The sequence below is a fragment of the Mustela nigripes genome, chromosome 18 (genome assembly GCF_022355385.1).
Source record: "Mustela nigripes isolate SB6536 chromosome 18, MUSNIG.SB6536, whole genome shotgun sequence".
Lineage (NCBI taxonomy): Eukaryota > Metazoa > Chordata > Mammalia > Carnivora > Mustelidae > Mustela > Mustela nigripes.
Window position 1 is genome coordinate 17,905,748 of NC_081574.1, and position 26,883 is coordinate 17,932,630.

General features: G+C 47.6%; 1 protein-coding gene and 1 non-coding gene across 3 annotated transcripts in view; one reads left to right on the forward strand and one right to left on the reverse strand.

Moving 5' to 3' along the window:
• The window catches only part of MFHAS1 (multifunctional ROCO family signaling regulator 1), a 99,105-nt gene extending 72,621 nt beyond the window's left edge, over nt 1-26,484 (forward strand). The window contains exons 2-4 of one of the 2 annotated variants that reach the window (XR_009401147.1): nt 13,331-13,457; nt 19,248-19,358; nt 23,758-26,484. Coding sequence is in view for 1 of the 2 variants with exons in the window: in XM_059384482.1 (XP_059240465.1) it covers nt 13,331-13,457; nt 23,758-23,791 (161 nt within the window). In the remaining variant the exon portion in view is untranslated. The remainder of the gene's footprint in view (nt 1-13,330; nt 13,458-19,247; nt 19,359-23,757) is intronic. The other variant, XM_059384482.1, reaches the window with a different exon arrangement.
• LOC132006638 (U6 spliceosomal RNA) lies at nt 3,570-3,673 on the reverse strand. Its single transcript, XR_009401168.1, has one exon. It is a non-coding gene; the product is annotated as a U6 spliceosomal RNA (small nuclear RNA).
• Nucleotides 26,485-26,883: the final 399 nt, after the last annotated feature.

Consider the following 26,883-nt stretch of genomic DNA (forward strand, 5'->3'; position numbering starts at 1 on the left):
CTGAGGATGTGAAAACGTAGGGATAGATACGGGCGAGAGCCCACAGTGAGGATGAAGATCGGAAAGGCCAGAGCTCCCACATCTGAGGGCTGGGCTGGGCTTCAGGGCCATGGCTGGCTGCACTGAGGCTGGGGCTGGGACCCAGGAGACAGGGCAGTAGAAGGCTTGTTGCTTGGAATTGTTAAAAGCATCACTGCTGAGAGCAATGAGGCCAGTAATTATTTTCAAAAGTCCCAATATTCATAGGTTGGCAGCCGCCCACACTTTTTTGTCTCAAATGGCTTTATTAGACTAGTAAACCCAAATGCAAATTTGGCTTCAGTATGGGGCATACTTTCTCAGCTTAAGAAATAAAGGAGATTTTCCCCCCATAAAAAGCAGGGCAAATTTTCTTATAGATGCTAGAGATTATTATGGTCGCTTTTTCTGGTGTACTTTCCAGTCTAAGTGGAGAGACAGTAGTGGTCTCTTGAGTTGACTTTGTGGGTCAGCCCCTGGACTAGTCCTGTGCTTCAAGACTGAAAGGAGCCAGTGTCTTTACCCTTAGCCTTGTCTTCTAGAAGTTTGGAATAGCGTTGGATGAACTAAAGTGTATGTCTCACTTCGTGTGATAAATACTCTTAACCTTGTAATAGGCAGAGAGTAATTTTCTGAAGTGGAAGAGGAGAGGAGAAAGAAACCAAGCTTCCATGCCTCTAGGTGTTTACAGGTGTGTGATTCAAGGTGTGACCCCCCTGACTTACCTTGTAGGTCAGCTCTTGCATGTGTGTCCTCTAGAAGCTGCCATTGGTTATTGCCATATTATTGCTGTTCCTCAGAAGTTGACAACCATCAATTCCCTTTAACTACTTTGACCTGCTAATTCTATAGCCATTGGTGGGAGGCATCACCTACCAATTATTATTAGGTATTAGATGGTATGTTGTTTCTTTAAAAAAATATGTATTTATTTGAGAGCAAGAGAACACAAGCAGGGGGAGTGGCAGGCAGAGGGAGAGAGAGAAGCAGACTCCCAATGTGGGGCTTGATCCCAGGACCCTGGGATCATGACCTGAGCCAAAGGCAGTCACTTAACCGACTGAACCACCCAGGTGCCCCTATTTAATTTAATTGATTTATTTATTGCCCATTTTTAAAATTGGGTTGTTCATATTCTTAGTGAGTTTTGAGTTCTGTTCTTTATATAATCTAGATACAAATCCTCTATCAGATATATCCTTTGCAAATACTTTCTCCCCATCCATGACTTGTCTTGCAATTCAGTGTCTTTAGAAGCATTGGCGTTTTTAACCTCAATGACAGGCTAACCATTTAGAAAGAAACGACTTCATTCATGATGTAGAAAGTACTTCAAACCCAGTAGCCACACTTCCGCCTTCAGCTGGGACAGAGTAACAGAGGTCGTATTGACCCTCGCACCTGAGAAAAACAAAACAAAGCAGCAACATATAAAATGATGATTTTCGGGGCACCTGGGTGGCTCAGTGGGTTAAAGCCTCTGCCTTTGGCTCAGGTCATGATTCCAGGGTCCTGGGATCGAGCCCCACATCAGGCTCTCTGCTCAGCCGGGAGCCTGCTTCCCTCTCTCTCTCTGCCTGCCTCTCTGTCTGCTTGTGATCTCCGTCTGTCAAATTAAAAAAAAAAAAAAAAAAAGCCTATATTAAAAAAAAAAAAAATGATGATTTTCAAGACCCCGAGCAGCGAGCAGAAGGCAGCAGAGGACCGTGAGCTTGAGAGATGGGGAACAAAGGGCGTGAGCCCCGTCTCTTCCCCAGCTTAGCGCCCTGTGCCGCAGGGCAGGGAGGGCACAGGGCCTGCTGGCAGCTCAGGGGAACCAGAGCTGTAGAATTAGCAGCACAGAGGAGAGGGGAAGAGAGGCAACTCCAGGGATCCGCGGGAACATCCCCTCGGAAAGCCCAGCATGATACGCCCATGAGAGGAAACGAGGCGACTGGGAAAGGAAGGGGCTCTAAGAACTTATTCCCGCTGGAGTCTCCCCTACCCCACATCCAGAGCACTAAATTAACTTGTGATACCTCTGCTCCCTCCTGTCTCCCCCGCTCACCCCTACTACTCTCAAACAAACCCATTTTCAGCTATAGTTCAGAAGAAGACGTTTTATGCTACACTTAGAGGTTTCCATAATGTATCTCTGAACTGTGTCATTGTTTAGAAAATACTTTAAGATGTTGGCCTTAGACTCCTCCCAAATGGATTTTGACTTTGTCGTGGCTTTTTTTTTTTTCCCAGTTTGAAAAGATGGCAGGATCAAGTAAGACAGAAAAGCAGGGTGAATTCCTGGAGCCCTACGGGTGATTGCCTCTGGCCATGGTGCTTGGAGGAGGCCGCATGTGGGGGGATGTTTGGAAACGGCCCCTGGCTGGGTGACTTGTATACCCTTCCGAAGAAGAGGCTATAGACTTGGGCCCTGAGGGCGTGACTGTGCACTGACCAGTGTCAGATTTGGAACCACAGACCTGAGGGAACTTGCGAGGCTGCGATGTATGTGCCCTCTGTCTGTGGATTCCGCCATTGCTGAGGGCCTACTGTGTGCCGGGTACTGTTCTGGGAGCTTGAGATCCAATATGAGCAAGAAAAATCTCCATAATTGTGGAGCTTACGAGCTATAACAAGAGACACACCATCAACCCTTCTATGTCAGGTGGACACAAGTCCTGTGAAGAAAAATAAATCAGGAAATGGAATATGGAGGGACTGGGAGAGTGGGGATGCTATTTTGTACAAGAGACCTGAATGAAATATATATGGGGGACAAGGGCAGGGTGCAGATCAGAGTCAGGCCAGGGAGCCAGATGAAGGTGCTTGGGCAGGAAGTAAACAGGAGCAGATCACATGGGACCTTGGAGACCTTTGTGAGGACTTGGGCTTTGTTCCCAGTGACACAGGAGGCGTTGGAGGGTTCTGAGCAGAGTGGCATGACCCGATCTGCGTTCTAAAAGAACCCGTCTGGCTTCAGCAGGGAAGTGGACCAGCGAGGCCAGACGTGGGCTAGAAGAGCACCATGATAGTCCCGTTGATGGTGGTGTGGGCAAGGGAGCTGAGCAGGTGGTCTGATGGGCTGGCTGGGATTGAGTTGGAGCAACAGGACGTGCCGATGCTGTGGGCTGTGGTGTGGGACGTTAGGGGAAGGAGGGTCAGGGCTGGCTCTGTGTTTTTTGTCCAGAGTCACTGGAAGAACACAGTGGACATTTATGGACATGGGGAAGCCTTGGAAAGGAGTAACTTTGGGGAAGTAGGGCTAATGGAATCAAGAGTTTGATTTTGGACGTGTCAGTGTCCAAGTGACCGTGTTTAAGAGGTCGTCAGATCTTAGTCCCATATTCAGTGAAAAGCTCAAGACAAGATAAATGGAGGCCCAGCGAAGGCAAATTGGCCTAGTTGAGTGGCAGGTTCTACACAGACCGAGCTGCTCGGAGAACTGGCTTCTCCCTGGCGCTACCCTTTCCTCATGGGAAGCCAAGCCCATTTGGGCCATCCCATACTTCCTAATTGGCTTTAATGCTTTCATGATTATGTTCCTTCCTTCCTTTCTTTCTTTCTTTTTTTTTTTAAATATGGAACCCTTCACAAATTTGCGTGTCATCCTTGCGCAGGGGCCATGCTAATCTCTGTATTGTTCCAATTTTAGTGTATGTGCTGCCGAAGCGAGCACTGTGTTCTCTTCTTTCTATCTGTATTTAGCCTTCAGTCTGGAAGCCAGCTGTATCTACGTCAAGATGAGGTGCCACTGAAATAGGAAGAATTCTTTCTTGTTCATAACTGCAACTTGTAAGAGGTTAGAGTGGCCAAGGAGTTCTGGGTTTCCACCATTAGGGCCATTTAATACTTTTCAGATCATCACGGACGCTTGTTGTTTGCTTCTAATGGCCCCAAGTCCAGTCTGGATCTTCTGGGAATGAGACTTGGGCAGGGGTGGGGTAGGTAAAGGGACTCTCGTGTTGGGGGGGGCAGTCCTCCCCCCCCCGCCCCCGCGCACGCGCTATAGGTTCTCCTGTAGTGTTTGTTTATGCGCGTGGGAGATAACAGCCGTGTGCACAATAAGCAAGAGGGACCATCTCAGTGCTCCTCGCGGCCCCCCTTTTCTCTGGTCTCCCAGGCCCCTGCACAGCCTCCTTGGCTCCGTCCACCTCCCCCAACCCAGCCCGACATTCACTCCTTTTCCCCCCAAGAAAAATGAATTTGTGGGAATCTTGTCATCTTCGCTATGAGGAGACAAGCGAATCTACGGCTTCTGATCATCCCATCCCTTCCAGATCAGGTCGGTTTTGATAAGGCTGTTGGGCCTTTCCCTGTTTCAGTTCCAGTCCTAAAAGTTCCTTCCATGTTCAGCGGACAGGAAAGCTGTGGCTGGAGAGAGAGTTCTAGTCGGAATGCTTTCGTGTTGTCCGCGATCACTTCTCTGAGCCTGGAACCGTTTCCAGTAAGAAGTAGGTGACAGGCTATCCAAATAAAGAATAGCCTTTCGAAAGCACTTCTGTCCAGCAGGGTGGGCTTTTTGGAATCCTCGCTTGCCTTTTGAGAGAGGGAAGGCCGGTTGGGTTTGGGCCCTGCTTCCCCCCCCCCCACCCCACTCCCCCGCCACCGTCCCCCCTACACACTTTGATCTGTGAAGCATGTCTAATCCTTAGCCAAGTCTCTTGGAACTTTATCCAGAGCAGGAAAAAGGGAAATATTTTTCCTTTCTTGGGTGGATTTGTATTTATATAAACCCTTAGCAGTGAAAATGGAGCCAAGTGGCCGGCGCGTCGTCTGAGGAGAGGCGAGTTGAGTCTGTGATGGAAGAGTCAGGGGCAGTCAGGCCCTCAGCCCCGGGCCAGCTTTGATTTGGGTCAGACCCTGGCAGACCTTCTAAGGGTCAGTGAGGACATAAGTCCTTATGGGCGTTTTCTGAGGGACGCGGGGCCATCGCCGAACAGCACGCCTGAGCCAGCAGCCGACCGGCTAACTTCAGATCGCAGCTCGGGTGGGATGTGTGTGCACACGGAGGGGATTCATTCGCTTCATGTTTGTTGTTGTTTGTTGTCCTCTGTAGCTTCAGCTCTGGATGCCTCACCTTCCCACAGTGTGTCCGTGATTGATTTCCTCACATGAGTTTGTCGGCGCTTTCTGGACCAGCCCTTGGCCCTCCCTGTGGGTAGTGAGTGTTTACCCTGTGCTTGCCGTGGTCCGAAAGCTTTCCTGTCAGAAGCCTGCCTCATCCAAGCTTCAGGGGGTGCCTCTGGTTCTGCCTTTTCAGGATGCAGGGTGCTTTATTTTTAGACACTCGAGAGAAATCTTGTATATAATCCAAAGATAGGGTGTCTTGTTTTCGTGTTGTTGCAATTTGTGTGTTTTCTGGGCTAATCTGGGACTGATAATAGCTCTGAGACCAGAAAGGGTAAAGAACTTTGATACAATCTTTTATTTTGCTCATGTTCATTCTTCTAGATCCAAAGGCAGAGTCTTTGGAGCTCGGGAGCCCTTGGGAGGAGGCTCCCGAGCTCCCCGCAACTTGGCTGGAGTCATTTCTCATCCGTGTAGTAAAGGCCACCACGGCCAGGTTCGCCTGCTGTTCCAGCCCCAGGACTGTTTATCTTGTGTCTTCTGGAACCTCACTTGAGAGGGGAATCCTCATGGAGCCTCTACCTGGCTTCTCGTCCCAGTGCTGGGGTGAACACTTGGGGGAAGGAGACTGTAGGTTCGGAGACACTGAGGCTTTTCCAGCAGGTGCGGAGTCTAGGCAGAGCAGCAGCCCGGAGGAGAGGGGGTGATGGGGCTCGGATTCCACGGCCATTGATGGAAACAGGGGCTGAAGGAAAGGCGACTGCATCGGGCCAAGCATGAGGAAGTAAGTGGTAGGAAAGAAGCGTACCGAGGATTGGATGTGTGTGATTAAAAAAAACAAAAAAGGAAAACAGACTTGACGACAAGGAAGTGTGAGCTTATAATGTGAAGAAAGTGACAAAATTCAGGCAGAGATTTGAAAAGAAATCATGTTAACCTTTTTTGTTGTTGTTTTTGTTTTTCTTTTCTCCTGGTTCAACTCCAGTCAGACGCTTTGGAAGGGGTGCTGTGATCTTAGGTCACAACTGTTTAGATCCAGAAGAGACCAGAGTCCTTCTCCATCAGGGAGGGTCTGAATGCAGCCCCGCTTGGCATAGCCTGCCCGAGATGCTCGTCACCTCCTCCTGTCCCTCAACAAACAAGCAAACAAAGCTTTATGTAGTTAGTAAGCAGACATTACTCTTAGGACACTCGTCTTTTGGGAATTGAGCCAAACAAGGAAAAGCTGAGCGTGTTCACTCCAGACGGAGCATCTTCCATAAAAGGCAGAATTAAAGGTATCAATCATTTGTGCCCAATGTGGGGCTCCTGCTTGGCTTGGCTTCTGTTACTCATTAGGACAATCTGAGGACTCCGCAGGTCAGAATCATTGTGTGAGTCACAGAAGTCATCAAAGAGCGTGATCTCTGTTTCTCCTTCTGCCTCTGTCACCGCCACCACCACCTTGGAGGATGTTGGGCAGAAATGGAAGCAAAAGTGTTGAAGTTCACTTTGTTTAGTGCGGTCTGATGAGCAGGCCCCGAAAACTCACTGAATGTGGGATCTGACTTGCACCTTTAGTTCAAGGGCATGTCCAAGAACCCCAGTTGACCTGCTTCTGTTTGGCTCGTAGGTTGTGCTCTCTTACTGATAAGACTTTACAAATTGTCCCCGAAGCATCGAGGCACATAAGGGCATTTGCATTTTTTCTTTCTTTCCTTTTTTTTTTTTTATAAGAAATCCTGGCTTTCAGCATCAAAACTGGTTTTGAGAATTCAGCAAATGGCTGGAGACAGAGATGTCTTCACCTTGTTAAATTGCTCAGAACTCGGTAGATTTCCACATTTTGAAGAATCGCAGGGCTGTTTGGTGAAAATGGAAACACAATTTACAAGAAGCTCATCATTTCTGATGGTGTGAGTTTCTGTGGCTGCCTTTGGAATTCATCCCTCAAGAGGGATCCCGTTATTAAGTGGTCTTATCATCCATTGACTCATTTCCAAGAGGTGCTAATTGAGCCAAAAGCAGACTCTGCTCCCAGGAAGAGTGGAGCTTCCCCGCAGTTTTGGGGAGCCTTCTCAGAGTCCCAGAACTCTCTACAAGTTTATGTAGCCAAGGGCTGAACGATGTGTCCAGGCATCGCTGCTGACTTCTGGAGACCCAGCCGGAAGATGCCCGCTGAATCTCCGGGGACCCAGCCGCTTTCCTAGCAGGCTCAGTGGGCAGCTTCTGGGGAGTTTTGAGGCTGTCCCAGCTGGCTTTCCCATGAATTCAGCAGACCATGGAGGTAGCTTTCCAAGGACTCCAGCTGGTGCCCCCCCCACAGCTTCTGAGTGAGCTTGACAGCTTGCTCCCCAGCCCCTAGACAGCTTCCAGAACCCAGAGGATAGGTGCCACAGCCTACCGGCTTCCGCCAGCCAACCGTGGACTCGTCTGACCTGTGGTTCCAGGGTAGATCCTACCCTGTTCTAAAAAAGATGACGGTGAGAAAGATGACTGCCAAAGATGAACACAATTCTGGACTCCGAAACAGAAGACCCAGCTCCATTTCTGCTCTTTACAAAGACTCGTTACCCTCCTTCCTGTGCGTCACTTTCTCCCCGCCCAAAAAAAAAAAAAAAAAAAAAAAGAGTTCATAATCAAAGGGCTGAGACCAAAGCTGCTTAAGAAAATGGAATTTCTTTTAAAGACTACCAAAACACACAGCCAGGTCTATTTCTATTATTTCTTTGGAGCAGCAGCCAGTCAGGAGCCGCCCAGCCATGATCCTGAGGGAGGCACCGGTTGGAGGGGGTACAGGCACGGGGGACCTTCCTCTCAAATGCAGCCGAGTCTACAAATGGTTATGTTGGAACCAGCAGGTACCAGGAGATCTCTTCTGCCTTTTCTCACACTCAGAAGTGTGCACGATGTCATGTTTTTAAGCTGAACGTTTGGATGTTGAAGGTTTACTTCTCTCGTGTATATACTTTCTGGGCTTTATTTCGTCTTAAGACAAGGTTACCCCTCTCTGGCTCTCCTCTTCCATATGAAGTGACCATGGAGTTCTCTGGTCTTTGCTGTCTCTGACAACTCAGTAGGCTTGCCAAGCGGGGAACCTTCTTGCTCATGGTTTCAGACGATGCTGCCTTTGCCCTATGGAGATATGGGAAACAGGCATTCACGTATCTCACAGCCACTACTCAAGAGTTACACTTAATTACAATACAGCAGTGGACTTGGGGGCAAGGAGTGTGAATTTCAGAAAGTAGAGCTCAAGACGCTCCGAAGACTTCCAGATCATTCCTTCCTTAATAGAAACTTTATCATTGTTTGTTTTACTATCTAGACCTCTTTGGCTGTTTTGAGGGATATTCATAATTTAGATCTTTATCCCGGATCAGGAAGTGGGTTTCATTTGCACTGAAATGTGCAGGGCGTTTAATATTATGATTTGAGTCATTAGTATGATCACTTTGTAGTATTTTGAGTAATGTGCCCCACATTTGAGAATCCTGATGCTTAGTAGAAAAAGATGGAGAAGAGTTCGTTCCCCTCACCTTCTGTTGATTTTTTTTTTTTTTTTTAAGAATCATAATAAAACTTAGTGTTCTGTTCTTGTATGGCAGGGGTGGGAGGGGAAACAGTTGATGTGGTAGCTTTTTAATGCCAGAAATCTTGAGCCAGAGTCATTAAGAACAGTTCTTCATAACTTAGTGGCCTAATACTGCTTCAGAGAATGCAGTGTTCTGTGCGTCAGGCCAAATTTCTGCTCCTTCGATGGCTCTGTGTGCTTACTGCCCACGGACAGAAGATCTCCGACAGAAGAGAAAGCATTAGCATTTACAGCTGGCCTGGCCCTTCAGTTGTGAAACATGCTTACCATCCTGCTTTGCTACAGACTCAAACATAAAAATAAATAAATAACCTCCAGGCCATTTCGTCTTGAATGACCCGTTTCACTTGAAGCTCGTTTGTGAGTTTCATATACTCTAATCAGAGGGTACTTTTCCAGTTGACACTGTCACCCAGAAAGGTCAGTCTCATAATTTTTAATGACCTCAGAGGAAGGATCCCCTCTTAATAGCATGTCATAGTTTTTCATCATGTCCCCATTGTTGGACACTTGAGAAGGTTACCAAGTTTTCACTGTTTTATAAATACTGTGGCCATGCAATCATTGCATAATTTTTGTCAGAGAGGAAAGGGCTTGAAGCAAGATCCTGAAAATGGGAACATGCCAGGTGACATGTATATCTGTCCTCACTTTACTAGCATATTTTCTATAAATGTAGCTTTTTTGTTTGTTTTTTTACAACTCCTACCAACTTTGGAATTTATTTCTTATTTGCTTTTGCTAGTGATGACAGATGTGTAATAAATCTAATTTTTCTTTTTCATTTGAAGTTTTCAAATCTCTGGGGACGTGGTGTTTTGCAGGCAGATAACTTATGGTCTGATCCTTGCGTATTACTTTACTATAGAGAATCTGGTTACTGATCATATATTTGTAAATGAATTTTTTATATAGTTGGAAAAGTGAGCTTTTCAAAAAAAAAAAAATTTCATCACGATAGTAAGAGTGTCAGGAACTTACTAGATGCCAGATACAACATTTAGTACTTCTTATGTTGTCTAATTTAATTATCATGATATCCCTGCCCAGGACAGTAGTGTGTGGTGGTTAAGAGTGGAGTCAGATAGTCCTGGGTCCAAATGTTGGCCCTGCCACTGCTTCCTTGTGTATGTTGGTGAGTAGTTAACCCCTCTGAGACTCTCTCTCCTGAAGATAAAAATTGTACCTACCTTCGTAGGGCTGTATCCGAACTAAGTGACATAATGCATTTATAGCATTAGCACATAATAAATGCTCAATCAGTGTTGGCTGCAACTGTGATCATCGTTTTTCCTTCTGGGATCAATGGGTGTCATTCACCTTGATGTATATAAGCATGATGATAAGGTAGAACACATGGTCATGAGCGTTACTGGGCTTCTGAGGTGGTGTCCTCCAGTCTTTGAGGTTTTTTCTAGTCCTGCAAATCAGCGTTAGTCTGTCCTTCTCATTGCTCTTCTAACATTTCATAACTTTGCGTGGGGGTCCCTATCACAGGGACTGTAGTTCTTTGTACGGATGTTTGACTTTCTTGGATGGGGGGGACCCTTTGTATCAGAGGTCTTGACTTAGACTCCTGTATCCCCTGCGTCTCCTCACACACTGTAAGATCTCCCTAGTTAGATACTCAGTGAATCTTAATTCAGTAATTTCAGTATTTTAGGGTTTTTTGAAAAAAGTATTTTATTTATTCATTTGAGACAGAGAGCATAAGTAGGGGGAGAGACAAAGGGAGAGGGAGAAGCAGACTCCCTGCCCAGCCAGGAGCCAGATGTGGGACTCGATCCCAGGGCCCAGAGATCCTGACCTGCGCCCAAGGCATGGCACCCTTTAGTTTGAAAATCAAGTTTGTTTAAAGCAATTTGAGACTATGAGCTTCTATTTCAGTAGACAACACGAGTAATGTACCACTTTTTGTATTTGTGGTACATTTTTTGAGAAGAACAAGCTACTTGCCTTATTTTCTCAGTGTAGCAACAGCAATCTTAGCCAAATCTCCCATCCTAGGAATGCCGGCAGCATGCGGTAGCCTGTGGGAGAGCACAGACAGGCTGGAGACGTGTGGCCCCACTGCTCCATGTTCTGAAGCATTGCATGGATTTTTTGTATGCATGAGCCCTCTTGGTGCCTCCAACTTTCATGCCGCCTCTGTGGCTGGCGGTGCTGCTGGGAGGAGGGGGACCCAAACAGAGCCGCTTACCTGGTTCTGTCTGATACTAGGAATCTGGGAAGGGGAGCACTAAAGCTGTTGGTTTAATAAAAATTGATAACGGATGCTTAGTACTAAGTCTACTACAGATTATTTCAGCTCTGGCAAACGGGTCTGCTCTCGGAAACCCGCAGCAGAGCCAGCAAGGGAGCCCCTGTGAGGGGGGTGGGCGCCTGAGTGGGGGGCTGGGCACCCACAGCTGGATCCTGGGCTCTTGGGCCACTGAGAGGCTGCGTGAACTTCCAAGCAGGAGTGTTTTCAGGAGAAGCTTCTGGCCTTGGCGGTAGTCTTGGGACAGAAAGTGCAAAATGAAAATATTCCTTAAGGATCCGGGGAAAACGGTCCAGGACCAGCATGTTACCAGGCCTGCGGTGTTCGGGGCACCCTCTTGTGGTCCTGGTTGCGTGGCAGCTGGGTTGGGTCAAAGACGCGCTGGTCACTGTGGGACTTGGAACAAATGCGTTAAACTCAGAGAGTTTCTGACTCTCTGAGAGTTTCTGAGAACATAGTGTTCGGGCCAGACGACTTCCAACTTTGCATCCAGCTCTAACGTGCTATTACTTTGGTTCGTTTTATTGCTTTGATAGCATTTAGTGCTTGCATTCTTAACTTGCATTTTTATATTTTGGACTCTTTTCCTAGTTGGTGTCAGAGCTTAGCTCTGATATCCATGTATCCATGACATAAGCTAGTCATGCTAAATTAACTTTGCAGTAATTGGGTGTTGACAGTAGTTTGGTTAAGGAACTTCGAATTATATTCAGTTCATATCATCCAAAACCATGTAAAAATGCTCAAAGCAGGAAACGAATGCCTTATCATAAAAGTACAAATATGTCAATGCTTAGTTTATTATTTAAAAATAGTTGTTTTAAAAGTACTCTTCTAGGAGACGTGCTCTGGCAAGAAGAAGCAGTTCCTACTCTGTCTCGGAGGGTGAGGGCGAAGAGTAAGCTCCCCAGAGAGGACTTCCCAAGGTCACATCCCGAGTCTGCCAGCTTGCTAGCCCTTGACTCAGGGTACACCATATAACGTCCTGACCATTAGCTTCCTTATCTGTAAAATGAGGGTAACCCTTATAGAGACATCACACAGATGAAACGAGATGTACATTTAAAGCTCTCAGTTTGGGAAGCCTGGCTGGCTCCGTGGATTAAGTGTCTGCCTTTGGCTCAGGTCATGATCCCAGGGTCCTGGGATCATACCCCGCATCAGGCTTCTTGCTCAGTGGGGAGCCTGCTTCTCCCTCAGCCTACCACTTCCCCTGCTTGTGCTGTCTCTCTGACAAATAAATAAATAAAATCTAAAAAAAAAAAAAAAAAATTAAATTAAGTTTAAAAATAAATAAATAACATTTAAAGCTCAAGGTTCAAAGTTCAAGGGTCAGCACATGGCCATGCTTTTATTACTGTGGGTTCTGCTGAAGGTGGGGCCTTTAGAAATAGGATATTTTGAGGCAAAGGATTTTTTTTTAATTATCCTTTGTTGGCTTAACTTGGGGATCGCTAGAATCTCAGATCCATTCTATAAGTGATGGCTGCCAAAGAATTGACGTCTTATTTTCAGTAGTATCTTTGCCTAGTTGACATACATTTTTGTGTCCTTGGTTTGGTTTATTTAACGTCCCGGTTTAAGTAGGGGAACTTAGGCAGTAACAGCTCCCATCCTCAGCTAGGAGCTGGTTATTGCATCTTCTCTGAGTGAGAGCACTGGGGTAGCCAGAAGAAGAGAGAGAGAGGGCAGGCAGCTGCCCAGTAAGTGGATGAGAGAGGAAACTAAGGAAGGGAAGTCTTAGGGATTTAAGGATCTAGTCGGAGAGAGATTATATCCCAGGCATGCAGAGCCCCGGGGCTATTGTGGTGATCCATTAAGTTAATTGTCTGTTTTTACTAGACCCCTTTACTCATCACATAGTATTTAAGCTGGTGCTTTCAAATCCGCACACACACCTATGGAAGAAATCCTCTTGCCCTCTTGCCGGTGTGGAGCTGGGCTGTTTACCTTTATAGCATTTCCAGTGGGCTGCATTTCGAGACCATTTCTGCAGGTCTTTGTCAAAAGGCTGCTGCGGTCTGCCCCAGTCCCATCTGTCCCGAATGCTAATTACAGGAAGCTCCTTGGCAGACCTTGCTTGCCGGGGCTCTAGGGATCCTGGCTCCGTTCTTGGCCGTGACATCTAGATAAAGATCTCCGGCGCCAGTCTGTGAAAAAGAAGGTGAGGGAAATGGTGGGAGAGGCTGTCTTTGTTTGGAACGATGGCCCTTTTGCCACAACCACAAGACCATTCTCCATGGTGACGCAGATGAGAATTTAGGCAGCAGCGGAGTGGGAGCGGGGCCAGTTTTGTGATCCCCAGGGGCATATTTGTTCTCGGACCCTTCGCTTCCTCTGTACCTGCTTCCCCACCCCCCAGCGCTGTAACGGTGAAATGGTCCCATTCCTAAGGTACATCTCACGGATGCATTTTCTCTCTCTTCCTGCAGGGGAGCTGCTGAGTCAGCCCAGACCGGAAGGAGTGGCAGAGATCATTTGCCCTAAGAACGGCAGCGAGCGAGTGAATGTTGCCTTGGTTTACCCACCTACACCGACTGTGATCAGCCCCTGTTCTAAGTGAGTTCCAGATGTGGTACCCCCGTCCCTCACTCCCCATCCTGCCTCAGTGGTTGTGACAACAGAAAGCCAAAGTTCAAGTATGTGTTGGCAAACCCTGACCACTCCCCCCTGCAGACCTAGATCTCTAGGTGATAGAGACACTATGGCTTGCTTATTCCTAGCAAACTAGGAGGGTTTTTTGTTTGTTTGTTTTTGTTTTTTAAAGATTTTATTTATTTATTTGACAGAGAACACAAGTAGGCAGAGAGGCAGGCAGAGAGAGAGAGAGAGAAGCAGGCTCTGCACTGAGCAGAGAGCCCGATGCGGGGCTAGATTCCAGGACCCTGGGATCATGACCTGAGCCGAAAGCAGAGGCTTTAACCCACTGAGCCACCTAGGCACCCCGGAGGGGGTTTTTTTTCTTGTTTGTGGGGTTTTGTTTTTGTTTTTGTTTTTTTGCTTTGCTTGATAAAAGAGTGTTTCGCAGCTTTATTGAGCTATCTGTCTGTCATTCACATACAAGACAGTTCACTCATTTAAAGCATGCAGTTAATTGACTTTTAGTATATTTGCAGGTATATGAATCCAAAAAGAGGTTATTGGGTTTTTTTTTTTTTTTTTAATGGATAGTGAGAACAGTGCGGGCTCATTAAATAAGAAAAGCCTACAGAAAATCTGTCGTAAATTATTTTTCTCTGTGGGTCTCTGATTCTCAGTCCTTAATAATCAGGGGTTGTGCAGAAGGAAGCTTCCACCTTTCCCCAGACAGACTTAAACACGGAGAACGTACACGTATGAGCTAACTCGGACACAGGGTTAGCTTGGTAATTATACATCAGACTCATCCTGGGTTCAGCTTTTATTTGTCTCTTTTTGTAGTATTAGGAAGCAAACAGGGTACTGCTAAACTGAGGTGAAATACCTTTTCACCGCAGATCTTAGAAAGTGGCAGCCACAGGCTTCTTGGAGCAGATCTCATTATCTGGAGGCCGGCAGCGACGCGATTTGTCCCGCAGAGTAGTCAGACAGCAGACTTTCCTTTTTTCTTTCTAATTGACACATAGAATTTTTTTTTCTGCATATATATAAGCTTTTTATAGGGTGCTTCCAAAGTTTGCGTTTGAAAACAGTGACCCATCCTCCTCATCTTGAGAAACTTGCTGTGAAGCTGCGTTCCAGAGAGCCCTGGGTGGAGTGGGCTCGTGCTTCTGCCCCGAAGTGTCCCTTTTCCAGATGACACCAACATGTGTCATCTGCAGAGCGAAGGGTCAGCGGGCGCTCATTCCATCGTAGCTGTGGGGTGACTCATTCGAACACCCATAATTCGTCTTTGCTGGAAAACATCACTCAGTGCCCAAGGGGGCCGCTTAGCTAAGGCTGGGTGTGCAGAACGCTGCTTCAGCAAACCTGCTGCTTACGGTCTCCTTTGTCACTAACGGGTTCCCGAGACACTGTGCCATCGCGAGGCACTTCTTAGGATTACACAGTAGCTTCATACGAACCAGAGCATCCCCTGCCCCGACCCCATAGCAATGGGATTGCCCCTTTCTGTCAGACACACGTGGGGAAAGGGTAAGGGCATCGCGGCTCTGACCTGGAGGGCAGTAGTTTGCACTATGCTTTGCGCTGGCGGAGATCTTCCTGAGCTCAGCAATTAAAGAGGCGAGAGAGATAGAGGTAGAAGTTAACACGTCCATTTGCACAAAAACCGCCGCGGCACCGAGCCTGCTGATTGACGTTCTCCCCAGGGCTGCTCGCTGTCCTGCCGCAGAAAGACATTTAGGCCGGCCATAGGCTGGCCGGGAGAAAGCGCTCTCAGCCCGTCCGTCTTGCACACTTTGTTGTACCTACATGAATAAGCAGCTTGAAGGTCTTGGGTCATCAGAGCCATGTAGCCTCCAATGTCTGGAGGCTGCAGAGAATACCTATAGGGATCAAGCTACTTTTGACCTAGCTATGGGAGTAGTTTATTTCAAAATGGATTTTTTTTTTTAAAGTCTCATACAGTGGACGGCAGGGTTGACATGGAGTCTCAGTTCTACACAAAGGAATATCCATGGAAACCAACATACAGGCAAGCCTGGCCCTGCCCAGCAGAGGTCTGATGTACACACAGATGACAGGGCATGGAAAGTAGGAGATTGGGGGTACTGAGGAGGAAAGCTGCCACAGGAGACAGTTATCGTGGGGTCACTGCTTGGGTCTGACCCCTGACAGTTAGACTTGGGGCTACCAGCAGGCAGGAGAACTTGGGAGGCTGGGCTGTTGCTGCACTGCCTTTGGAACTCCAGCCAGGTTAACTTGAGCAAGTCGTGGCAGAGAGATCTTTTACTTCTCCGTCATCCCAGAAAACGCAGGTGGATGGTGGAGAGCTGTCTTTCTGAATCAGGCCTATGGATAAGAACTTCCAGGAGGAAGGGCCAGGCGCGGGTCTGAAAAATGGTAGATCCCCCTGCTGATCACAAATATGTGCACGCTGCGCTTTCTGGTCGCTGGGGTCCCCTCCCTGACTCAAAGGGGGTGCTCCCTCGCCAGTGGTCTTTATCCTTGGCTACAGATGCTCTCTCTGGTCCGTAACCAGTTGTCAGCACCAAGGCAACGCTGATCCGTGCTACATGGGTCAGTGTTTTACTGCTCAAATCAGGAAAGGGTTGAGGGTGACAGGAGCATTCTTAGTAATTCCGCCAGCACAGCAGGCCTCAGCTCGAAAAGTCTTCCAGAATCCCATCAGAATCATCTCCCTCTCCTCCAGCACCCTTGATCTCCATCTCATGGTGGTTTCTGAGAAGACAGTCCAAGCTCTTTAACCAACTTACTCCTCTCCTTTACCGGTCAGAACAGAGACTTGCCATCGAACTTGGAGCCTGCCTCTGACCATGAATAAAATAATGGGGCTACCGTGTGCTAGAAAAATCATCGACCACTGTTCTTTGATGGGCTCTTTCTTAAAAATTCCAAGCTTTTCTATTTCTCATTTTGAGATTTTTCTGTGTGTTATTTACCTGTGGGAAGAGACAGAGAATAAAAGAGTAGGTTAGTGGGTTTTTTAATGTCCTTTTCCCTTTTGCCTTGGTGATTGGCGAGCCAGCTTTCCATTGGGAAAAGGTCCGTGAATGAGATGCCTCTCTTCTCCCTCATCCTCCCGGGGGATAACCGAGGAACTCAGTGGCTTCTTGTGCTCTTCACCGATTACTGATAGAAATGTGAGTCACCTTCAGACTTTGGCTCTTCGGGGCTGATTTTCAAGGATATTTGCCCTTGAGATGAGGGGAAAGATCACCTCGTAGCACATTGGCTGAAAAATTCTGTCCTCCTTAAGGTTATATGGATTCTGTCTGGTGTGTTTTTTTAAATAATGTGGTGGCTTTTGACACATTATTTTGTGGTACACAGCCACCACCATGGTCTAGAGGTAGGACGTTATTATCACTCCTGAAGGAAACGTGTGCCCGTTGGCAGCCACTACCGTCTCCCGCAACACCTAGTTCCGCGCAGTCAAGAAATGTCTCGTGTCACTTTCAGGAATGGCTTTGCCGCCTGGTGTGTTGGTATGAAGCAGATTTATGAGCTTCAAAGCAATTCTTAGAAAGTGTTCTTCTTGGCCTAGTTCAGTCTTTCGTCCACTCTGCTTCCAGCCCCCCATTTGTTGGACATCAGCGGTGAAGTGGGGGACGTCCGCCTTCTTCAGATCGTTTTTTCTTTTTCTTTTTTTGTAGTATAGATGACATTTTTTTTTTTTTTCAAAACACAAACTTTATTTTGTAGAGCAGTTTTAGGTTCACAATTAAACTGAGCAGATGGTACAGAGAGATCCAATGTCCCCCTACCCCCACACACCGCGGCTTCCCCCGCATAGATGTCCCCCAGCAGACAGAGGGGCACACTTGTGACAGTGAACGACCCTGCACGGACACATCGTCATCGCCCAGAGACCACAGTTTACATCCGGCTCCACACTCGGTGCTCTCCGTCCCGGGGGTTTACGGAGCCTCCATTATCGTGCCCAAACTGTTATTTCCAGTGCCCTGAAAGTCAGAGGATGCCTCTCCCTCCCTCCGTAATCGCTGGCAGCCACTGATCTTTTGGGTTTTTTCAGCGTTAGTGAAGTCTAATTGTCAGTGAAATTGTAAGATATTTGAAACGTTCATCGCGGTGATTTGATACACGGTACGTTGTGAACAGTTTTTCGCCATCTCATTTGTCAGCCCCTCCAACACCTCACACACTCGTCCTCCAGGAATTCTGAATGGTCAGCCTAATCGATGCTGAGACACGAAAGGGATACTGAGTCTTGGACGTTACACGTCTCACAAGAGGCGAAAATATCCTTTCGGTGGGGAAAGTAAGGAGAAAGTTCATTTAAGTTTATGTTTAAAAATTTTATTTGTAAATTCATACCTTTATCCTGCCTGCCCTACACGTTGAGACGCATAAAATTCCAGTTCAGAAGGGGTGTGTGAACTTCTTTAGGCGAATGGCAGCTCACTGTTTGTTTTTTATTTTTAGGTGCCTATAGAATGTTCCTCTCTTTCATTTCCAGAGAGGTTTAGACCAACCCACCGCTAGCAAGTAAAGTATAGACTCCAGTAAATGGCCAGATGACCCAGTATCTCCTGAGTTTCATTTAAGAGACAGAATTCAGTAGGTCAGTGTATAAAAACGTGTTACCTTAAGGCATCCTAAAATGCAATCTAATTCTTCCATGTGGTTGGTTGGTTGGTTGGTTTCTTTCTTTCTTCCTTCCTTCCTTCTTTTTTTTAGATTTTATTTATTTATTTTCCAGAGGGAGACACAGAGAGAGAGGGAACACAAGCAGGGGGTGTGGGAGAGGGAGAAGCAGGCTTCCCACTGAGCAGAGAGCCCAATGCGGGGCTCAATCCCAATCAGGACCTGAGCTGAAGGCAGACGCTTAACAACTGAGCCACCCAGGTATCCCTTCCATGTGGTTTCTTAATGGACTTACCCTTGAACATACAAGAAATGGGACCAGATCATTTTTATCTCCTGCCAGCTGCCATTTCTCTGGTGGAATCCCACATCTGTGTGGGGTGGTGGACACAACCATGGAAGTCAGTCGGGATCGGGGCAGTTCGTGTGTGGCCGGATTGGAAAACACTGGCTGGCTTGAAGATTGTTGAGCTAATAAGCTTTCTCCTTTTCCAAAAAGTATGACCGAGGATGAAAGGCAGGGCCAAGACCCTGCCTTTCAGGGCCACTTTTGAAACTTGGGTCATTGCGTACATACTGTAGCGTTCCCATTCAAGCAAGACCCCAGTAAATTCCAGCTTCTTACTGTTTATAAGTAGTCCCAAAGATATAGTGATGACCTCACATAGGAATTTTGGCATTCTCCTTGTTATGACATAAGGATATTTAAGACCAATGGAAACAGCCTTTTATAAAAAATAGGAGGAAGACTCTGTGGCCTTTATTTCATCCGATAAACAGGCAAAAATGTTAGACTGCCCTCAGATTAGTTAGTAGGGACTTGATCATTTTCTTTCTTTTCTTTTTTTTTTTTTTTTCAAATCAGTAGAGCAACATGACTTTGGCTTTATAACGATGGAGAATCTTTCACTGACCACAGAGCCGTAAAACACAACAGGTGGGGATGGTATTTCGGAAGGAAGGGAGCTAAATGTGGAGGTGGCCTGGGGAGCGTATCACGCGGATGTGCTGTGTTTTCTGTAAGGAGTAAGACAGCTCATTGCCTCGCTGTGCTCACAGGCCAGGAGAAATAGTGTCTCTCGGGTGATTTAGTGCCCCGCCAGCCACACTGATACTAGAATTTGTTCCCTCTCTGCTTAGGTATCTCCATACTTTCTTGGAAAATTAAGTGGAAAAGATAGTGCTTCTCTCCCCTTTGTCATCATTTTTACTGTATCCAATCTGTGACTTTAAGAGCGCCAGTTTTTAAGGGTAAGTCTCTGGGAAGCAGAGAGGGTTTCTTAAATAGATAAGGGCTTCCGGAGGACTCAAGAACTTAGGGGGAAAACAGGGGTGGGTAGGGTTTGGGATGAAGAGATGTCGTACAGCGGTGCGTTTCAAGATGACCAACCCTTTGCTTATCCAGAATCAAGAAGCCTCTGGGAATTACGAATAAAGAAACTTCTTGATTCTTTTGCCTGAAACGATGCTATTGCATGCATGAGTCATCTTCGTTCCTTGCTGGAAAAAAGAAGTCATTTTAAAAAAGTCATGATGCATGGATGTAACATCAGGAAAATCTCAAGCAGATCACACTGCAAATAGCTTTTTATTTTTATTTTTATTTTTTTTTTGCAAATAGCTTTTTCAAAGGAGTGTTCACTTTTCATTTCTCAAGGCTGTTTGGGCTCTGGACTTAACGCTGCCCGAGTTTGAATCTCCGCGATTTCTTGGTGCCGTGACTGTAGACCCTGTCAGCTGCAGGGTCCAGAAGCGTTGTCTTGGGGGGCTGTTGGGAGCATCGAGAGAGACCATTGCGAGGGGAGCGGTTGGCACGGCCAACAGAGTGCACAGCGCTCCGTAAACTCGGCTGCGGCTTTTCCTGCCAGGGATGTTGGTGGTGTGCCCTGTGGGTAGCATATCAAGGTACTCCTAAAAGACAGAATTTCGAAATGCAGATCTAGATCCTAGAATGAAGTGTGCTCACTGACTTACCTAGCAGCACTTAGTCCTTGCCCGGGAAGGTAAGCTGTGTGCTGCAGAGGTAGGGAAGAAGGTTGGCTTCCCCTTCACCCCTTGAGGGTCTGTGTCTAAGGGCCCCTGCGGTGTCCTAACCCCGTCTTCATGGGAGAAAGAGGAGGGGAGTGGTATCATTTCTTTCATATCATCATCATCAATGCCTGCGGTGCCCGATGGACCCTCAGAGCAAAGCCCCCTAACCCATAATGCTCCCAACAGCCCTTTACGTTCTATCGGGTGGGGAAGCTCTGGGCGCCAGACCGAGCCACATTCTGACAGCCACGGGTACTGAACGGCGCAGCTGGGCCTAAAACCCATGTCGTGGCTCCGAGGTCGGTGCTGTTTTCACACCAAGTTCTTACACGGTTGTTGGAAAACGTAGTGTCATAACAGAGTGCCATGGACAAGATAGCTTGTGATGGACAGTGCCCTGGGGAAGTGCCGGGGTCGGGCCTGAGGCAGAGCGGGAGGAACTGGGCAGGAGCCTGTATTGCGTTTTCTGTGGGAAGGTGCTGGCCGGGTGTGGCCAGGCAGAGTCGTTTCAATGGGCTGTGGGGCACGGCAGTAGTCGCTAGGTGTCTGGTACGTGGCCCCAGAGTGAGGAAGGCAGATAGACAGGGGCCTGTGCTGCTGCAGCCTGATAAAGGAAGTGGTCCCAGGGTGTGGGCTCTGCGGGGTTGGCCTGGAGTTGTTCGCTATCTCAGTCCCTCCAGGGTCAGCCAGGGCCCAGATGTCAAAGCATCTGAAAACAGAAAACAAGAGACCTGTTGATATGACACGGGAGAGCTGCAGTTTCAGCCTAAGCGTCTCACTGCCTTGAAGAATTGTGCTGTTTTCCAGGGAAAGCTGGTTCGATCACCTGGGAGGTGTGTGGGGCTGAGCCTCCGGGCGGACCTCTCTTTCCGGCGGGCCCCTGCAGCTCCCTGGGAGGCCCCATACGCTTTGTAGGTGTGAATTACGGCCTACGCCCTCCGTGTTCTCCATGAGCCTGTCCTTCCCGCCTCGGGAGTGGCGCTGCTTTGCCCCCGTCTGCTGTACTAAGAGTCCGTCGGCTGCAACGCCTCCCTCTCCCACTTCCCCCCATGCGGCCGTCTGCCGAGGCCTGTCCTCCCTTGTCTTCAGTGTGCCTTGACACGAGGCCAGGTGACTTTCTCTTTGGCCCTGATGCTCCTGTCCCTACCAGGATATCTGTGTTTGAGTCCCAACTTGCCTCCATCTCTCTCATCTTTCTTTCCTTCAAACCAATATTCTCTTTCAATGTCAGATCCTGCCATTTCTCTGTCTAAAAGCCTTACATGGCCTCCTGGTGATTACAGACCCCCGTTTAAACCCCCAGGCACGACTCACAGCCCCCAGCGACCCTGCTGACACACGCGACACTCCCTTACCGTGGGAAGGGTCCACCATAGGGTACGCCTGGCTGGCTCTCAGCTCTTGGTGGGCTGCCACCCCTCCTCGCCTACCTGGTGAAGGCCCATCGTCCTGAGGGCCAAGGTCATGTGTCCTCTCCTTGGAGACACCATCTTTCACCCTTCTGCCTGGCATCAGTGACACCTCGCCTCACGTCTTACGTGCCACCCTGACAGTAATGGTCTCGTATCTGAGCTGTTTCTCACCCGTGACTTTCTCATCACATCTTATTCATTATTCATTCAGCAACACTTTGTTAAGGATTTACCCTCCAGGCATCGAGCCAGGTACGGAGGCTGCGGAAATAACCAGCCAGACCCCGCCCTCACGAATCCAGTCGTCTCTGGGGAGAAGGGGAATCAGAGACATAACCAGACAAACTCAGGAGGCTCTAATTACAACCAGAATGTGCTCCCTGCCACAGCGGGCGTATCAACAAAGTCCTGTGGGCACCGAGAGCAAAGAACGTTGCCAGGAAGGATTGAGAAAAGTTCCGGGAAGTAGCGTTGGCGGCGGGTCTTTTGGGATGGAGAAGCCGTGTGAGGGGGGGAGGGTGGGTGAGGTGACGGCTCTTTCCTTTCCTCGAGGGCCCGAGCATGAAAAGTGCTATCAGTGGGGAAGTACACTCAAACTGGTCTTCCTTTTTTTTTTCCCCCTCTCAAGAGTGGGCTATTTCCCTCTGGGCACCCTTGCTTAGACATTCTTGTGTTTCTGTCCTACGTGTGGCTCAGGGGAACAGACAGCCGGACACAGCTGTCTGCGTTGCTGAAGGCTCATTCGAGTCCGCGGGAAAGCGTTTGCCCAGCACACACCCCCCCCACACACACACACAGCGCTCCAAGGACCAAAGGTAAACTGCTTGGCGGAGGCACGAGTTTCCACACTGCCATCCATCCTCTTTAGAATTAGATTTGTTGTATTATGACTTGAATTTGCGTCCATTTTCAAAACTTTTCCTACTGGGACGTTTACTATAATAATAGGCCTTCACAAGTCCTCAGGGCCAAGTGCCAGAGAAACAGGAAACTATCCGGAGGGCCCCAAACATCCCCACCTTGCTTTGAGCTGTCCAGCGCTCTCGGGAGTCCAGAAACCCTCGTTAAAGGCTGCCCTGCCGCACACTGTTACGTCCCCTCTTGGAACCTTAATTTCCTTCTTGGTGAACGCAGAGGGGATGGGGTTTACCTCATGGGCTTGTTACAGGATCGAGGAGTCATCAAATACGGCTCCGCAGTGAGTGGTGTGAGTCTTAGCATGGAGTAAGCAGTCCGCAAACGGAAGGTGCAGACTTTGGGTAATGTTGCTAATATTAGACTCAGTCTCTTTAAAATCAAGCATCCCTGAGAGAGGGAGAGCATGGAGGGTCTGCGTGTCATTGTAGGAAAGCCGATATAAGGGATGGGGGCCTTGGACATTTTCCCCTCTAACCATTTGGTCTGAATTGAATGCCACTCGGTTTAATTAGGTGGCCGTGCAGGCATTTCTTCATTTTCTGTTCATCTGTCTCTGCCTTTTGGTTTGACAGCCTTGCCTCTGACGCTTTAAGGGTGCCTTTTAGGTGAGATAGACATCCTAAACCAAGAGTTCTCCCTTTTCAGGATAGATGCCTACTCCTAGCGGGTTATTACATGCGCGCGCGTATGTGTGTGTGTGTGTGTGTGTGTGTCCCCGTCCATCCATCCGTAGATGTTTCTCGAAAGGACCCAGGGTTAGAGTTTAGGCCTCTTGATTAGAAGTCTAGTTCAGCTGTGAAATGACAATGGATTAGGTGATTATTACTGATTAGTAGAGTTCGCCTTTATGTCTGAACTTCGGGTTATAAACGGAAGCCTTTGCCTAGCTTTCTAGGAAAAATGTTTTCCTTTGAAGAATCATGAGTTGCCTGACATTTACATTTTTTAAAAGATTTTATTTATTTATTTGACAGAGATAGAGATCACAAGTAGGCAGAGAGGCAGGCAGAGGGGGAGGGGGAAGCAGGCTCCCTGCTGAGTAGAGAGCCCAATGCGGGGCTCGATCCCAGGACCTTGAGACTGACCATGACCTGAGCCAAAGTCAGAGGCTTAACCCACTGAGCCACCCAGGTGCCCCTGACCTTTACATTTTTATAAGGAATTCCAGAAGTAGAAATTAAAATCTGCAAAAAACCCAAGTCCTATGATTGCTTCCAGTTCTTATCATTGAGACGCTCCTCCTGTCACCTTTTGTCATTGCTCTGCCTTCTTCTCATCTACCCATATAGGAAGAACGTTGGTGAAAAGCACAGAAACCAGTGACTTCTATGGCTGTGGAATTTCCGTGAAGAAAAGACAGCATCCGAACTCACCTGGACCATCTTTCACACCTGGCAGACCCTCCACGCTCCTGCGCGCGTGTCCCATGAACTCCAGCCAGTCGACGCGTGGGGTGCTTGCAGAGGAGGGCACAGACCTGGCCTGTAGAGGGAGTGGGGAGGGCAGGGGGGAGGCTAGGGGAGAACATGGAGCAAATGTTTTACAACCTGAACCTCAGAACTGTGATCCTCCGAGGAGAGCGCTACTTGAAGAAAAGAAAAAAAAAAGTCGAATGGCTTCTCAGGGATTTTGTTTTCTGTCCACATAAAAGCCATAGTTCGTTTAGGTGGCCGTATTTTGAGCACTCAGATTTCAGTTCTGTTAAATGTGAAAGAGGGATCGACTGACCGTTCATTGCTGTTCCGTGACTAGTGTAAAATATGTATATGTTTATCTTTATTTTTATAATATGCAAATACATTTAAATTTATACAGTTTGATGCTTCTAGCGTTAGTTCACACTGGGTGCGATATTCTGCATGAGAACTGTGCCAAGATGGGGCTGGTTTCTTATTTTAGCATAAGACCTTTTTGTTCATTATTTATTCTTTAATCCTTCTGAGATTACAAAAAAAAAAAATATCTCTCTGTCCACGGATTAAGTGTGGGGGTCCTAGAGGTGACCAGGAATCAGCAAGAACCTTAAATGTGGTTCTTGGCACATTTAAATGTGGTTCTTGGCAGGCAGTGTCTCCTCCCCTTGTTTTAAATCAGGGTCCCCTGCCTGTAAGCCAGTTTGTTGGGGGGCCTGGTGGGATTGCGGGGTCGCTCTGCCCGCCTATCTGCCAGCACCGGGCCAAGTGGTCATTGCTCCGGGCTGGGTTTCCTCTCGACAGTGAGTTGTCACAGGCTGGTGTGCTGATGGAGGCCCGGTGCTGGCGTTCTTCAGGGGACAGGGACAGTCCATGGGAAACCTTAATCTTTCAATAGCGCAAGGTAATCGGGAGTGAGTTGTGAATTGTGCAGAGAGCTTTGCTAACGAGTCCTTTTCTCTGTCTCTCTGCAACAGTCTGTGAAACTTAGCATAGCGCCAGGATAGCCCTCCACGTCTGGCTGGCAGACCTTAAGACAGTGAGTTGCCTCCAACAGGGATGGTCACCTGCCAGGAACTAGTAAAACCTTTGTTGTTCAGTCTCCACAGAGTAGAACATGAAGAGCAGAGCAAATTGCTCTCTCTTCCATTCCAAATCGGGGCCAAACGTATCAGCCACAGTAGTGACACGTTCTTTGACGAAGGGAGAGGACTCTGTTTGCAGCTGTCTCCTCTGCGTGTGGATGGAAAAAGGTGTAAAACAAACTGTTAATCTGTAGTGTAAGGCATGAAAAGTGAGTCAGCTGATGTTTTTCTTTTCCTTCTTCTATAAAGTATTGACTCTTGCAATGCCAGTATACGAGGTCTCAACATATTTTTAAAAAGAATAACCAGCTAGCAAGTGGCTGCCCTGGGAAAGTTCCCTAGCTGACGTCCGTAGATTGGGTGCTCCAGGAGTCGACTTGACTAATGCCAGAACCTCGGTTAAACGAGTGTGATTTCTCACGGTCATAAAATCAAATGGGATCTCAGACTATTTCTGCATTTTTGGATACTTGAATATGCCACCTCGATTTTGAGATCTCATGTCCTGTTAGAACACAGTCACAAGTTCACCTGCTTAATCCCTTGGTCACAGTTCTTGTGTGTGCGTGTGCGTGCGTGCGCCTCTGTGCGCGTGTGTGTACACGCGCGTGTGTGCGTGTAAGCCAAATGGTAACATTTAATTGCTTTAGGGACCATCGAGTTGTTGGGCATAGGAGTTTTGTAATTGGCACGAGAGGGTTCCGAAACTGTCAAATGAACTGACTTTGACCAGTCTTTTGCAAGGACTCTGAAGGATGTGACTTTGGGCTAACTCCCCAGGGGACCATTTTAAATGGGAAAAAAAAAAATGTTCCTTTGGGTGACATACCCTGCAAAATGTGTGTTATTCTTATGAACTTAAATGCCCACATTCTTAATAACTGCTATTTTTGGACAAGTGATGTTTTGTGCTGTCATCTGAACCTTAGAGAAGCGGTATAATGAGAAATCTCGGTGTCACACGTGACCAGAAGCAACTCCAGAAAAGCCGGAGACCTTGCTTCAGGGTCGGGGGAGGGTTGGAGATGACGGAAAACGCTCTGCTCTGCTGGAACGGTCAGGCTCGATGCAGGTGGTTGCGTACCTGGGATGACACAGCCAGCCAAGGCCTAGCACAAGGGGAGACTTTGCAGATCGAGTTGTCCCTTGCCTCGCAAACACCCTACACATTAGTTACAGTTTCTATTCCTGCAATCTGTGGTATCAAAACCACTTCCTAGAATTGTAACAGTCCTGCCAGGATAAATGTTTTTCCCCCCTTCCAAAAGAAAGAAAAAAATGACAGTGCTCATGTTTGACATTTGTGCATTTGGGCTCTTTTGAATGAATGAAAAGGAAAGGGTTTGGTATAATTCCCGATGGGGTGTGTGTGTGTGTGTGTGTGTTCTTTTTCATACCACAGTTTGTAAATTGTAATTGTGGTTTCTCCTTGAATTGTCTTGACTGGGCAGAAATTTAAAAAAAAAAAAAAAAGTCAAAAAATTCAATAAAAATACAAAGAAATGGTGAAACAATTCTATTTGCAGAGTTTAGTTATTTGGGTTTATTTTGGTGGTTGTTGTTTTCTTTTGTTTCAGTTCTAGGAATAACTTCTATATTTTTTTAGTCGCTTTTGAACCGATGGGAGATGGATGGTGGCCGTGCTACTGGGGGATGAAGCCCCCACGAGGAACACTGACAGGTCCCTGTTTAAAACCCTGCCTCTTTCCAGAGCGCAGATTCAGTGCTTGAATATGGGCTCTCTCTTCAATCAGACCTTTTATCAGCAACTCGCGGTACTCTTCAGTCTAACTTGGGAATTGAGCACACATTTGCAAGTTCCCTTTGCAGACCTTGCTTTCCAGAGAGTTCTTAACAGAAGGCCTTGCCACCACTGAGCACATTGCCGGGGCCGCAGGGAGGGGTCTGTAGTCCCCAG